At 43.6% G+C, this 13,025-nt stretch overlaps 1 protein-coding gene across 1 annotated transcript in view; it reads left to right on the forward strand.

Annotated features, from left to right (window-relative positions):
- The window catches only part of LOC115145404 (cadherin-2-like), a 117,610-nt gene that overhangs the window by 54,035 nt on the left and 50,550 nt on the right, over positions 1-13,025 (forward strand). Inside the window, exons 3-6 of the mRNA XM_029686942.2 lie at positions 8,711-8,955; positions 10,946-11,119; positions 11,624-11,779; positions 12,837-12,981. Of these exons, the coding sequence (XP_029542802.1) occupies positions 8,711-8,955; positions 10,946-11,119; positions 11,624-11,779; positions 12,837-12,981 (720 nt within the window). The remainder of the gene's footprint in view (positions 1-8,710; positions 8,956-10,945; positions 11,120-11,623; positions 11,780-12,836; positions 12,982-13,025) is intronic.

Genomic DNA, 13,025 nt, shown 5'->3' on the forward strand with positions numbered 1-13,025 from the left:
TATTTTACGACCGCCATAAAGCGGCCTACTGCACCTCTCCCCTTCTGCGATAGAGAGAGTGCGCTATAGAGTGGACCCACTGTAACCTGATCCTTCAAATCTTCACAGGAGAGTCATGACATCTTCAATGATTTTCAAATAGCAAAATTTGGAATTGGAATCTGGTTTCTGATGCACAGACAGACAGACAGACAGACAGTCAGACAGACAGACAGACAGACAGACAGACAGACAGACAGACAGACAGACAGACAGACAGACAGACAGACAGACAGACAGACAGACAGACAGACAGACAGAGACAAGACAGACAGACAGACAGACAGACAGACAGACAGACAGACAGACAGACAGACAGACAGACAGACAGACAGACACCCACACTACACACACCACACACACACACACCACACACCACACACCACACACCACACAACACACACCACACAACACACACCACACACACACACCACACACACACACCACACACACACACCACACACACACACCACACACCACACACCACACAACATACACCACACACCACACACCACACAACACACACCACACAACACACACCACACACCACACACCACACACACACACCACACACACACACCACACACACACACCACATACACAACCTAAACCTAAACCTAACCCTTAAGCTTATAATAGCATTTGAACAAATTCAGGACCTGAAAAGCTTCCTGACTTTTCAAAAAAGTTATTGTTCTCCAACCTTTTCAGGACATTAAGGTGAAATATTAGGATATCGGGGTCCTACTAATGTAGTAAAATAAGTTCACACATACACTCTCACAAACACACATGGACTCATGCACCAACATAACAACTCCCTGTAGAAACTTACTGGGTAGAATTAATGCAGCTTATTGACTGTGGTCCAGCCAGCCATATTGTACGTAACCATTGTACCATAACAGATCTATGGAGAACCATGTGGAATGGCAGTTACAGCGTTTCCATCTCTATGCAGATATTCACTCACATTCACACATTCTGAATCTGTCAGACGGGCTCTGCTGTGGCTCATTGGTGAAGCCAGAGATAAGGCAAGAACATAGGAGGTGATCCATAATGGTGAGTCAGTTGCTGCAGAACAAACAGAGAAGATGTGCAGCTCCAGCCCTGACTTCTCTGTCTGTTGACTGGATGAAACAAAGAAAAACAATCGGTCCTTCAGTTTAATCCTAGCTAAGACCCCACATTCTGCTGCCCCCAAAGCAGGGATCTGGTGCGCGTGTGTGCGCGTGAGTGCCTGTATTTGAAATGTTATTATTTTTGTCTGGTCAAGCGTGGCACAGCTTATAGAAAAACCACATTACTTTATGTAATCTTTTTTATTTTACCAGTTAAATTGACTGAGAAGACATTGTCATTTACAGCAATGACCTGGGCAATAGTTACAGAGGAGAGGAATGAGTCAATTGGAAGCTGGTGATGATTAGTTGGCCAAGATTGTATGAGGGCCAGATCGAGAATTTAGCCAGGACACCGGGATTAACACACCTACTCTTACGATAAGTGCCATCTTTTGGTGACCACAAAGAGCCAGGACACCCGTTTAACATCCCATCCGAAAAACAGCAACCTACACAGGGCAATGTCCCCAGTCACTACCCCTGGGGTATTTTTTTAAACTAAAGGAAAGAGTGCCTCCTACTGGCCCTCCAACACCATCTGGTCTCCCATCCAGGGACTGACCAGGACCAACCATGCTTAGCTTTAGCAGCAAACCAGCAGTGGGATACATGGTGTTAGAGTATACTGCTGGTTTGAAGTAAATGTGACAACATGGGGTTGCAGAAATTCAAAATGTGACACCATGAAACTATATTTGTGAAAACATTTTAAAACCCAGTTGTCATTGAGAATATTTTACTTTGTGGCACATTATTGATGTATAAATTCATTGTCCCTTGCAGGTTTCGTCTGGTTCCCATATTGTTTCAGGGATGTCCACAATAATGTCTTTAGAACATTTTGTCATGGTCCTCTGGATTATTTGGGACTCAAACTCACTTTGGATTTGAACTCACAACCTTTCGTTTGCTGCACCACCAGGACTGTGGACATAATGGAGATTGGCTATACATACCTGTCTGTATATTGCCAAGAATATATTTTTGCACTTTGCCTAAAATATATACAACAAGGTGTAATTTCTGTAAAAAGACAGTATGCTGCTTTCATTTAGTGTAAAACATTTTTTTTACTATTATCTAGTACCATGACCACAGCCTTAACTGGGATTTGAACATGAAACCTTTTGGTCACTACCAACCTGAAATGTCCACAAGTTCTGTGAGCATAAAGGAGATAAGGCTACAGACATATTGGCAAAATTACCTTCCTGCACTTCGCTAAATGCTGCCCAGAATGATGTAAAATCACCACCAACTTTACATTAATTTGAATCTACCAGTGCCCAAGGACACTTTGACAGAGTATATATGAACGCTTCAGGGATTTGAACTTGCAACTGCTTGGTTGAGTGCATCAGTGTTACTGCAGTGCCATTAGGTTCATTCTTTTTGCTTGGAACATGTATTAAAATACTCCCAAAATAAATAAGGGTATGGTTAGGGTACAGCGTTGTTCTCTGGGGTACTCACATGGTCCAGTTCGTTACCTTGTAGGTAAAAGGCACGGTCATCATTGATAGGTGGGTGTAATGTACTGGTGGGGCTCATTAGCATATTTGGGGACATGGCCAAATGCACCAACCGTCAGTCAAAGTGTTGTAGCAGTTAAGGGTTTACGTGTTTGATGGTTGTTCTGATGCAAGTTGAGCACTTCCTTTGACACGGTCTGTTCTGCAAACTTTGTAAGCATATGCTAATGAGCTCCACTGTAAAAATGTAATTGTGTATTTTCCAGGAAGTTAATTTCTGAACTGGAAACATTATTCAGTAAGTTGCTGGCTGACATCACTTTTAATTGTAAGCTAGCAGTGACAGTGTAACCGAATATTGGAGGTGTGGCTTTCAGCTAGCTCTGTCATCCCAGTTAATGTGCTCTGTTGTATTCTGTTTATTAAGATTGTCAGTTCTCCAGCCCTGTTAAAGGCTGGCATAATTGCATGGCATACAAAAGAGCCATACAATATTTAATATATAGCTTGTCATGATAATGTAGTACTCACTACACTGCCACACCATCAGTTCAGTGAGTGTGACATGAGCGAAAGTAATTTACTGTGACACATACAATAACTTGTAGCTAGTTGACAATAAGTTGTGGAAAATGTGACATTATGTTCCTGTGAACCAGCTTTCATCAAGCTACTGTAAAATGCCCAGCAAGCTCTTAACATCGCTTGATAGTCACAAGATCACACAACCTTTGCAGAATTGACAGTGTCAAAAGATATGTTCAACTGTCAACAACATAACGATAAACCACTTAAACTCATACAACATTTTCAGACGGTTGGCACAAATACAACATATTTTAAACTATGCCCCCAAATATGTTAATGAGCCCTAACGAGCACATTTCAAAGTTTCAAAGTGCAGTAAAGATTGTACCTTGTATTGAATATATTGTGTAGAAAAAACGTACCATTATACTTAGATTATCCGGACATGTACCCTAAAAGGTACCGTTTCTTTTGTGAACCATTTGTGAATTGATCGCCCCCCATCTAGCTTCAGAGTTTGTTCTGTTAGGTGACCTAAACTGGGATATGCTTAACACCCCGGCAGTCCTACAATCTAAGCTAGATGCCCTCAATCTCACTCAAATCATCACGGAACCCACCAGGTACAACCCTAACTCTGTAAACAAGGGCACCCTCATAGACGTCATCCTGACCAACTGGCCCTCCAAATACACCTCTGCTGTCTTCAACCAGGATCTCAGCGATCACTGCCTCATTGCCTGTATCCGCCACGGAGCCGCAGTCAAACGACCACCCCTCATCACTGTCAAACGCTCCCTAAAACACTTCTGTGAGCAGGCCTTTCTAATCGACCTGGCCCGGGTATCCTGGAAGGACATTGACCTCATCCCGCCAGTTGCGGATGCCTGGTCATTCTTTAGAAGTAACTTCCTCACCATTTTAGATAAGCATGCTCCGTTCAAAAAATGCAGAACTAAGAACAGATATAGCCCTTGGTTCACTCCAGACCTGACTGCCCTCGACCAGCACAAAAACATCCTGTGGCGGACTGCAGTAGCATCGAATAGTCCCCGCGATATGCAACTGTTCAGGGAAGTCAGGAACCAATACACGCAGTCAGTCAGGAAAGCTAAGGCCAGCTTCTTCAGGCAGAAATTTGCATCCTGTAGCTCCAACTCCAAAAAGGTCTGGGACACCGTGAAGTCCATGGAGAACAAGAGCACCTCCTCCCAGCTGCCCACTGCACTGAGGCTAGGTAACACGGTCTCCACCGATAAATCCACGATTATCGAAAACTTCAATAAGCATTTCTCAACGGCTGGCCATGCCTTCCGCCTGGCTACTCCAACCTCGGCCAACAGCCCCCCGCAGCTCCTCGCCCAAGCCTCTCCAGGTTCTCCTTTACCCAAATCCAGATAGCAGATGTTCTGAAAGAGCTGCAAAACCTGGACCCGTACAAATCAGCTGGGCTTGACAATCTGGACCCTCTATTTCTGAAACTATCTGCTGCCATTGTCGCAACCCCTATTACCAGCCTGTTCAACCTCTCTTTCATATCGTCTGAGATCCCCAAGGATTGGAAAGCTGCCGCAGTCATCCCCCTCTTCAAAGGGGGAGACACCCTGGACCCAAACTGTTATAGACCTATATCCATCCTGCCCTGCCTATCTAAGGTCTTCGAAAGCCAAGTCAACAAACAGGTCACTGACCATCCCTCGAATTCTCCGCTGTGCAATCTGGTTTCCGAGCCGGTCACGGGTGCACCTCAGCCACACTCAAGGTACTAAACGATATCATAACCGCCATCGATAAAAGACAGTACTGTGCAGCCGTCTTCATCGACCTTGCCAAGGCTTTCGACTCTGTCAATCACCATATTCTTATCGGCAGACTCAATAGCCTCGGTTTTTCGGATGACTGCCTTGCCTGGTTCACCAATTACTTTGCAGACAGAGTTCAGTGTGTCAAATCGGAGGGCATGCTGTCCGGTCCTCTGGCAGTCTCTATGGGGGTGCCACAGGGTTCAATTCTCGGGCCGACTCTTTTCTCTGTATATATCAATGATGTTGCTCTTGCTGTGGGCGATTCCCTGATCCACCTCTACGCAGACGACACCATTCTATATACTTTCGGCCCGTCATTGGACACTGTGCTATCTAACCTCCAAACGAGCTTCAATGCCATACAGCACTCCTTCCGTGGCCTCCAACTGCTCTTAAACGCGAGTAAAACCAAATGCATGCATTTCAACCGATCCCTGGATGGTTCTGACCTTGAATAAGTGGACATCTATAAGTACCTAGGTGTCTGGCTAGACTGCAAACTCTCCTTCCAGACTCACATCAAACATCTCCAATCGAAAATCAAATCAAGAGTCGGCTTTCTATTCCGCAACAAAGCCTCCTTCACTCACGCCGCCAAGCTTACCCTAGTAAAACTGACTATCCTACCGATCCTCGACTTCGGCGATGTCATCTACAAAATGGCTTCCAACACTCTACTCAGCAAACTGGATGCAGTCTATCACAGTGTCATCCGTTTTGTCACTAAAGCACCTTATACCACCCACCACTGCGACTTGTATGCTCTAGTCGGCTGGCCCTCGTTACATATTCGTCGCCAGACCCACTGGCACCAGGTCATCTACAAGTCCATGCTAGGTAAAGCTCCGCCTTATCTCAGTTCACTGAGCAACACCCATCCGTAGCACGCGCTCCAGCAGGTGTATCTCACTGATCATCCCTAAAGCCAACACCTCATTTGGCCGCCTTTCGTTCCAGTACTCTGCTGCCTGTGACTGGAACGAACTGCAAAAATCGCTGAAGTTGAAGACTTTTATCTCCCTCACCAACTTCAAACATCAGCTATCCGAGCAGCTAACCGATCGCTGCAGCTGTACATAGTCTATTGGTAAATAGCCCACCCATTTTCACCTACCTCATTCCCATACTGTTTTTATACTGTTTTTTATTTATTTACTTTTCTGCTCTTTTGCACACCAATATCTCTACCTGTACATGACCATCTGATCATTTATCACTCCAGTGTTAATCTGCAAAATTGTAATTATTCGCCTACCTCCTCATGCCTTTTGCACACATTGTATATAGACTGCCCCTTTTTTCTACTGTGTTATTGACTTGTTAATTGTTTACTCCATGTGTAACTCTGTGTTGTCTGTTCACACTGCTATGCTTTATCTTGGCCAGGTCGCAGTTGCAAATGAGAACTTGTTCTCAACTAGCCTACCTGGTTAAATAAAGGTGAAATAAAATAAAATAAATAAAAAACCAAAGAAAAACATTGTACCGTGACCATTCTATTCTTTTTTAAAGTGTGGGGATGTACTGTATAATTATGGTAACAAATAAGCCATGCAAAAATGTATTCTTGCCAATAAATCTATCGTCGATTTGATGTGGAAAATCACATGGAACACTTCATGCGACATTAAACATTTCACATGTTAAAATGGGTTTTTGGAACACTTCACTTGTGACATTTCATATGTGAAAATGTGATCACGTGAAATTCATGTTTTTTTTTCCCATGTTAGGATGTTTGTAAGAGTTTCTCAAGACATTTGTTTTACCAGTCATCAGGATGTCACGTGATTGTCCCAGATGGTCTCAAACCATCCCAAACAATTATAAATAATGTCATGAAATGGTATGGAGGTTTGAAAGTTAGTGGTACGTTGTGCCGCTAAAGTATTACCCCATCTGGGTGTTGAAGTACACGAATCGTTCTGCTGCACCACAAAGTCTATAACAGTTCCATAAACACGCCTAGAATACATCTCTGTACTTAGCAAAAGAGTTCCATCTGCACTGCTATTTTAGTTATCAATAGAGCCCCACAGTCGAGGTGTCATAATACCCATAAAACCTAGTGGTCAAACAGGAAAATGATTCCAATCGTATTTCCACCATTCATTTTTCCAATAGGGGATTTTTAGAAACACTTCAAATAAAGGCTGTGTTTCGTGTAGGCTTACCCTGGCTTGATGTTTGGATAACCTTGTAAATCTAGATATCATATAAAACTACAACTCCCTGCAAGCTCCTGCACGTAATCTCTAGCTGACACCTTGGCTAACAGGTCAATTGAAAACTTGCAAGACAGTTCACAGATTTGTCCATTTAATGAAATGTAGCCAAATTGGTCATTACAATTAGTTGACTGTTTGGTCTTTAGGTTGTTGGTCGCCAAGATTATTTTAGTCGCACAGTAATATATGTACAGTGGGGCAAAAAAGTATTTAGTCAACCACAAATTGTGCAAGTTCTCCCTCTCTCTCTAGCCCTATTTGGTAGAAAGTCCATATTATGGCAAGAACAGCTCAATTAAGCAAAGAGAAATTACAGTCCATCATTAATTTAAGAAGGTTAGTCAAATCTGGGAAATTTCAAGAACTTTTAAAGTTTATACAAATGCAGTCGCAAAAACCTTCAAACTTTATAATGAAGCTGTCTCTCACGTGGACCACCACAGGAAAAGAAGATCCAGAGATACTTCTACTGCAGAGGATAAGTTCATTAGATTTAACTGCACCTCAGATTGCAGCCCAAATAAATGCTTCACAGAGTTCAACAGTCACATCTCAACATCAACTTTTCAGAGGATATTGTGTGAATCAGGCCTTCATGGTTGAATTGCTGCAAAGAAACCACTACTAAAGGACACCAATAATAAGAAGAGACTTGCTTAGACCGGTAGAAATCTGTCCTTTGGTCAAATTGGTCCAAATTTGTGATTTTTGACTCCAACCATCATGTCGTTGTGAGACGCAGACTAGGTGAATGGATGACCTCCGCATAAGTGGTCCCCACCGTGAAGCATAGAGGAGGAGGTGTGATGGTGCTTTGCTGGTGACACTGTCTGTGATTTATTTAGAATTCAAGGCACACTTAACCAGCATGGCTACCACAGCATTCTGCAACAATACACCATGCCACCTGGTTTGCGCTTATTGGGACTATCATTTGTTTTTCAACAGGACAATGATCCAAAACACACCTCCAGGCTGTGTAAGGGCAATTTGACCAAGAAGGAGAGCGATTGAGTGCTGCTTCAGATGACCTGGCCTCCACAATCACCTGACCTCAACCCAATTGAGATGGTTTGGGATGTGTTGGACTGTAGAATGAAGGAAAAGCAGCCAACAAGTGCTCAGCATATGTGGGAACTGTTAGAAAAGCATTCCAGGTGAAGCTGGTTGAGAGAAGGCCAAGAGTGTGCAAAGCTGTCATTAAGGCATAGAGTGGCTACTTTGAAGAATCTCAAATAGCAAATATATTAGATTTTTTTTTTTGCTTACTACATGATTCCATATGAGCGTCTGCTAAATGACTTAAATGTAATGTAATGTGTTATTTCATGGTTTTGATGACTCCACTATTATTCTACACTGTAGAAAATTATTCTACACTGTAGAAAATAGTAAAAATGAACAAAAACCCTTGAATGAGTAGGTGTGTCCAAACTTTTGACTGGTACTGTATGTTGTCTTCCTCTGTTTTCAAATCTTGCTGGCATCTCTCTCGCTCTCTCTCCCTGCAGTGAGGTTCGCAGACTGTGGCCTGGGCGACAGGGTGCTCTTGGAGGTGGTTGACGTGGAGGACTTCAGGCTGGATGAGGATGGCACGGTGTACGCCCGGCATGCCTTCCGTCTTGCCGACAGGAAGAGCGCCTTGGTGGTGCGAGCGAGGGATCTGGAGACCAAGGAGGATTGGAAGACGCATGTTTACCTCCTCCTCCGGAACGAAGGAAAGCGAGAGACGACAGAACACAAACTCATCAAACAGGTCTGGGATATAATACCGATTTTCTTTTTCATTTAACAGACGACTTATCCAAAGCAATACACTTTTACACTACGCATATGTGGCCCATGCGGGAAATGAAAACACAACCCATGCATTCTGTAAAAACTCCTGGCCCTAAACATGATGATGAAGTATAATGTTATCGGGGGTATATACCTACTCTGTTAGTCATTGATGGCCAGTAAAGTGCTGATAACCACAGAAAGAAGACAAGGCTCACTACAGTACAGTGTGCATCCCAGATGTCACCCTATTTCCTTTATAGTGTGCTATTTTTCACCAGGTCCCTGGTCAATAGTAGTGCACTATGTAGGGAACAGGGTAGCATTTGGAATGCAGACAGCATCTGCTCAAAAAATTCTCCAGTTTTAAAAAACAAACAAATTTAACACTGAGTGTCTGTGGACCCATTTAGACACCCCCAAAGTGTTAAATTAACACACTGCTTAGTGTAAAGCCTTATTCTAATTGAGTTTACACCCATGACTCAAGTTGTTAGTGGCAGGGACATAGTTGTTCCATTTTCTGCTTTCAAGGTGATGTGTAATTCTTATTGGAAACCAGACAGTGTTGGGATGTCCACCTTTTTATCACCCACAACCTGTATTCAGACAATTTACCAGGGTTGGAAAGACTAAGCTATAAGACTACCTAAAGCATCTAAACTGGAACAAACGTTTCAGTAATGGGTGCAATAATTCACGTTTCAGGACCCCGTGTTAGTGTAAAACTAAGCCCTCAAAATAAGGCCTTATGAAATACATATTGTGTTAAATATGTATTATTTTTAATGGTAACATTTTCACTTGGTGAAGGCCACAGGACTGAAAATGGATGAATGCAGCTACCATGTCACTGTCACTAACAAATAGAGTCATAGGTGGTAATTCTACAATTTACTTGAAAGCCAAGGCACTCTGGGAAATATTTGAATAAGGTTTTACACTAAGCAGTGTTTAACACTGTTTTGGCATCTATATGGGTCCACAGATTCAACACTTTCAGTAATGATTTAAAACTTTTTTGTTCTTTAAACCTCGACAACCTCGGCTTTGTGGTGCTACTGCCTGCTGTGTGTTAATTAGAGCAATAAGGAGGTCCTCTATATATGAGGAGACATTCCCCAGTAAACATTGTTAATTAGAGCAATAAGGAGGTCCTCTATATATGAGGAGACATTCCCCAGTAAACATTGTTAATTAGAGCAATAAGGAGGTCCTCTATATATGAGGAGACATTCCCCAGTAAACATTTTCCCAGAAATAGTGCAGTGCCATATGCTTAGTGTGTCCATTAATGTCTCTCGGCATTCTGTGGGAAAACAGTGTGAGGAAAGAAAAAGCTGTTAAAATACCACCGATACCAAACTTGTGAATAAAAGCTGTGAAATTGAACAAGTGGAGTATTAGGCAGCTATTAGTCAGCTAGCTCGCTCAACAGACGGATGGATCAGAATACTCTGAGAAAAGGGAGGAAGGAAGGAGAGGGAGGGTTTGGAGAGGCAAGTGGGAGAGTTATGACGCAGAAGAAGGCTGTTGGGTATATAGGGGAAAGAGGGAGAGAATGAAGTGAAAGAGAGAAAGGAGGAAAATATAGGGATAGAGATTAGGTGGAGGGATGCAGCGAGAGGATGAGATGGCTGAAGGGTTGTATTCAGATTCAGATTAGAGTGTGGTGGAAACAAAACTGCATTCCTAGGCTGCAAATATATATGAGGACACACACACAGGTTACATACACAGCCAGCTAGCCAGCCAGCCAGCCAGCCAGCCAGCCAGTCTGATCATTGGTCAGGTCCTCAGAAATGATGTCAGTAATCCAGCTCTGTGGAACGAGGCCATGAATACACTAAATCATAGTATTTGTCATAGTGTTTTTGTGTGTGTGTGGGTCTGAGTAATCTGCGTGTCTCTGTCTGTGTGTGTGTGTGTGTGTGTGTGTAACCTTTGTTGTTGTCTCATCTCTGCAGGTGAACTCCAGCTCTGCAGCTGTGACTCAGCAGGTGCGAGAGATCATGTTTCCATGGCACAGCTTGGTCGTTGGGGACGATGGATCTCTGAGGCGGGTGAAGAGGGACTGGGTCATTCCCCCCATCAACGTCCCTGAGAACTCACGAGGACAGTTCCCCGAGGAGCTAGTCAGGGTAGGGGAGACACATACATGGAGACACACACAAACGGGTTGTAAGTAAGCATTTCACGGGTAAAGTCTATACATGTTGTATTCGGCGCATGTGACAAATACAGTTTGATTTGGAACACAGAGACACACACCACACACAGTTCAAAGGACACATTTGACACATTTCCCCACTAGCTCACAGGGTTTTATAGTGTGTGTTTGTGTGTACAGTTTTTGTGTATATGTACAGTATGTACTGTATGTGTGTGGCACTATTTCCTCCTAACACCATCTGCTGATATATTTATATTGTAATCAGCGGCATAAGGCTGAGTTAGGGGGTTAATGGCAGTGGGATGGTGATTTATACATGTTTATTAAGGTTTATGGTGCATCTGCTGTTTCCTGTCTGTACTATACAGCCCATGTATGGTGTTGAGGGGAGCTAAAGATGTTTTGAATAAAAGTGTAGTTGTAAATGTACTGTATCTAAACTGGGAATATCTCTCTCTCTCCCTCCTGCTAGATCCGGTCGGACCGTGATAAGAACAGTCTCCTGCGTTACAGTGTGACTGGACCCGGTGCTGACCAGTCTCCGACCGGGATCTTTATCATCAACCCCATCTCTGGACAGCTCTCTGTGACCAAACCCCTCGACCGGGAACACATCTCCAACTTCCATGTAAGTGTTCAGCTCATAGAATTAGAATGAGTAGATTTAGCATCCACATTCCTGTCAATTACTCCATGATGGGTGGCTTGGTGGCCAACAGTCTTTATCGGTCTATGTGAAATGTAGTAAAACGCCATACAGAGTAAGTTGGACAGGAAACTTTGATCTTGAGAACACACTCAATGCAGACACACAAGCAACTATGATCTGCAGCAGAGCATTTGCATGAAGGATGGGGCCACCTCGTGAATATTCATAGAGTGATGTAGCTGTCAGAGTCACTGAAGCTCTGTCATGAATACTAATTAGGTGTGGCAGTACTGGAGACATGGTATAGGGAGCTGCACAGCCAGGATTGCAGCTATGAGACAGGGTATAGGAGTAGGTACTGTAACAGCTGTATGTTATGGCAGCTACTACTCCCCGCCTAGCGGTAGGCGTCTACCATGGCTGTTTTGGAGACGGGGTACAGCGTACAGGGGAGCGTACTCAGCTTTCATCCCTGTAGTGCTCTCTGTTAGAGAGCAGTAGGGGAGAGGCCCTAGGAGAGAAACACTTAAGAATCCTTAGATCCAACCTTGAGAGGCCAAGTGTATACAAACCTCAGAGTCAATAGCCCTGTTCCCAATCCCGATAACTTACACCCTTCCCCTCTCTCTGCCCTTGGTGGATTGCCCTATGAAGTGTAAGCAAAACGCTGAAAACTACACCAATCCTATCCAAGGTCTATGAGGAGCTATTACCATATTGCTTACACATATGGAATCCTTTCTGATCCATGTGAGAGAGAAAACAAGAGTAGAGGGAAAGTCATGAGTTATCGAGTTGGAAACAAATGTGATAGAAAGAGAACAGCCATGGCCTGGTGAATTCAGACTGAACGCTATGCTAACAGTCTGGTTTAACCAGGTTAAGACAACCCTAACCCTGTATTAGTCTCTGGAACTGCGAGCCCATACCATTCCCATAAGTGTGCCTAACCATGAACCTGTATTTGTGTGTCTATAGTTGACAGCCCACGTCCTTACCATGAGTTTAACCTGTACTACTGTATGCATCCGTGTAGCTGCGAGCCCATGCTGTGGACCTGAATGGGAACCAGATAGAGAACCCCATAGACATCGTCATCAACGTCATAGACATGAATGACAACAGACCAGAGTTTACACACACCATCTACAACGGATCAGTACCAGAGGGATCCAAGCCAGGTAACAGCGCACACGCACGCATGCACGTACATTCCATTGTGTGA

The sequence above is a fragment of the Oncorhynchus nerka genome, linkage group LG17, assembly GCF_034236695.1.
Source record: "Oncorhynchus nerka isolate Pitt River linkage group LG17, Oner_Uvic_2.0, whole genome shotgun sequence".
NCBI classification, from domain to species: Eukaryota; Metazoa; Chordata; class Actinopteri; order Salmoniformes; family Salmonidae; genus Oncorhynchus; species Oncorhynchus nerka.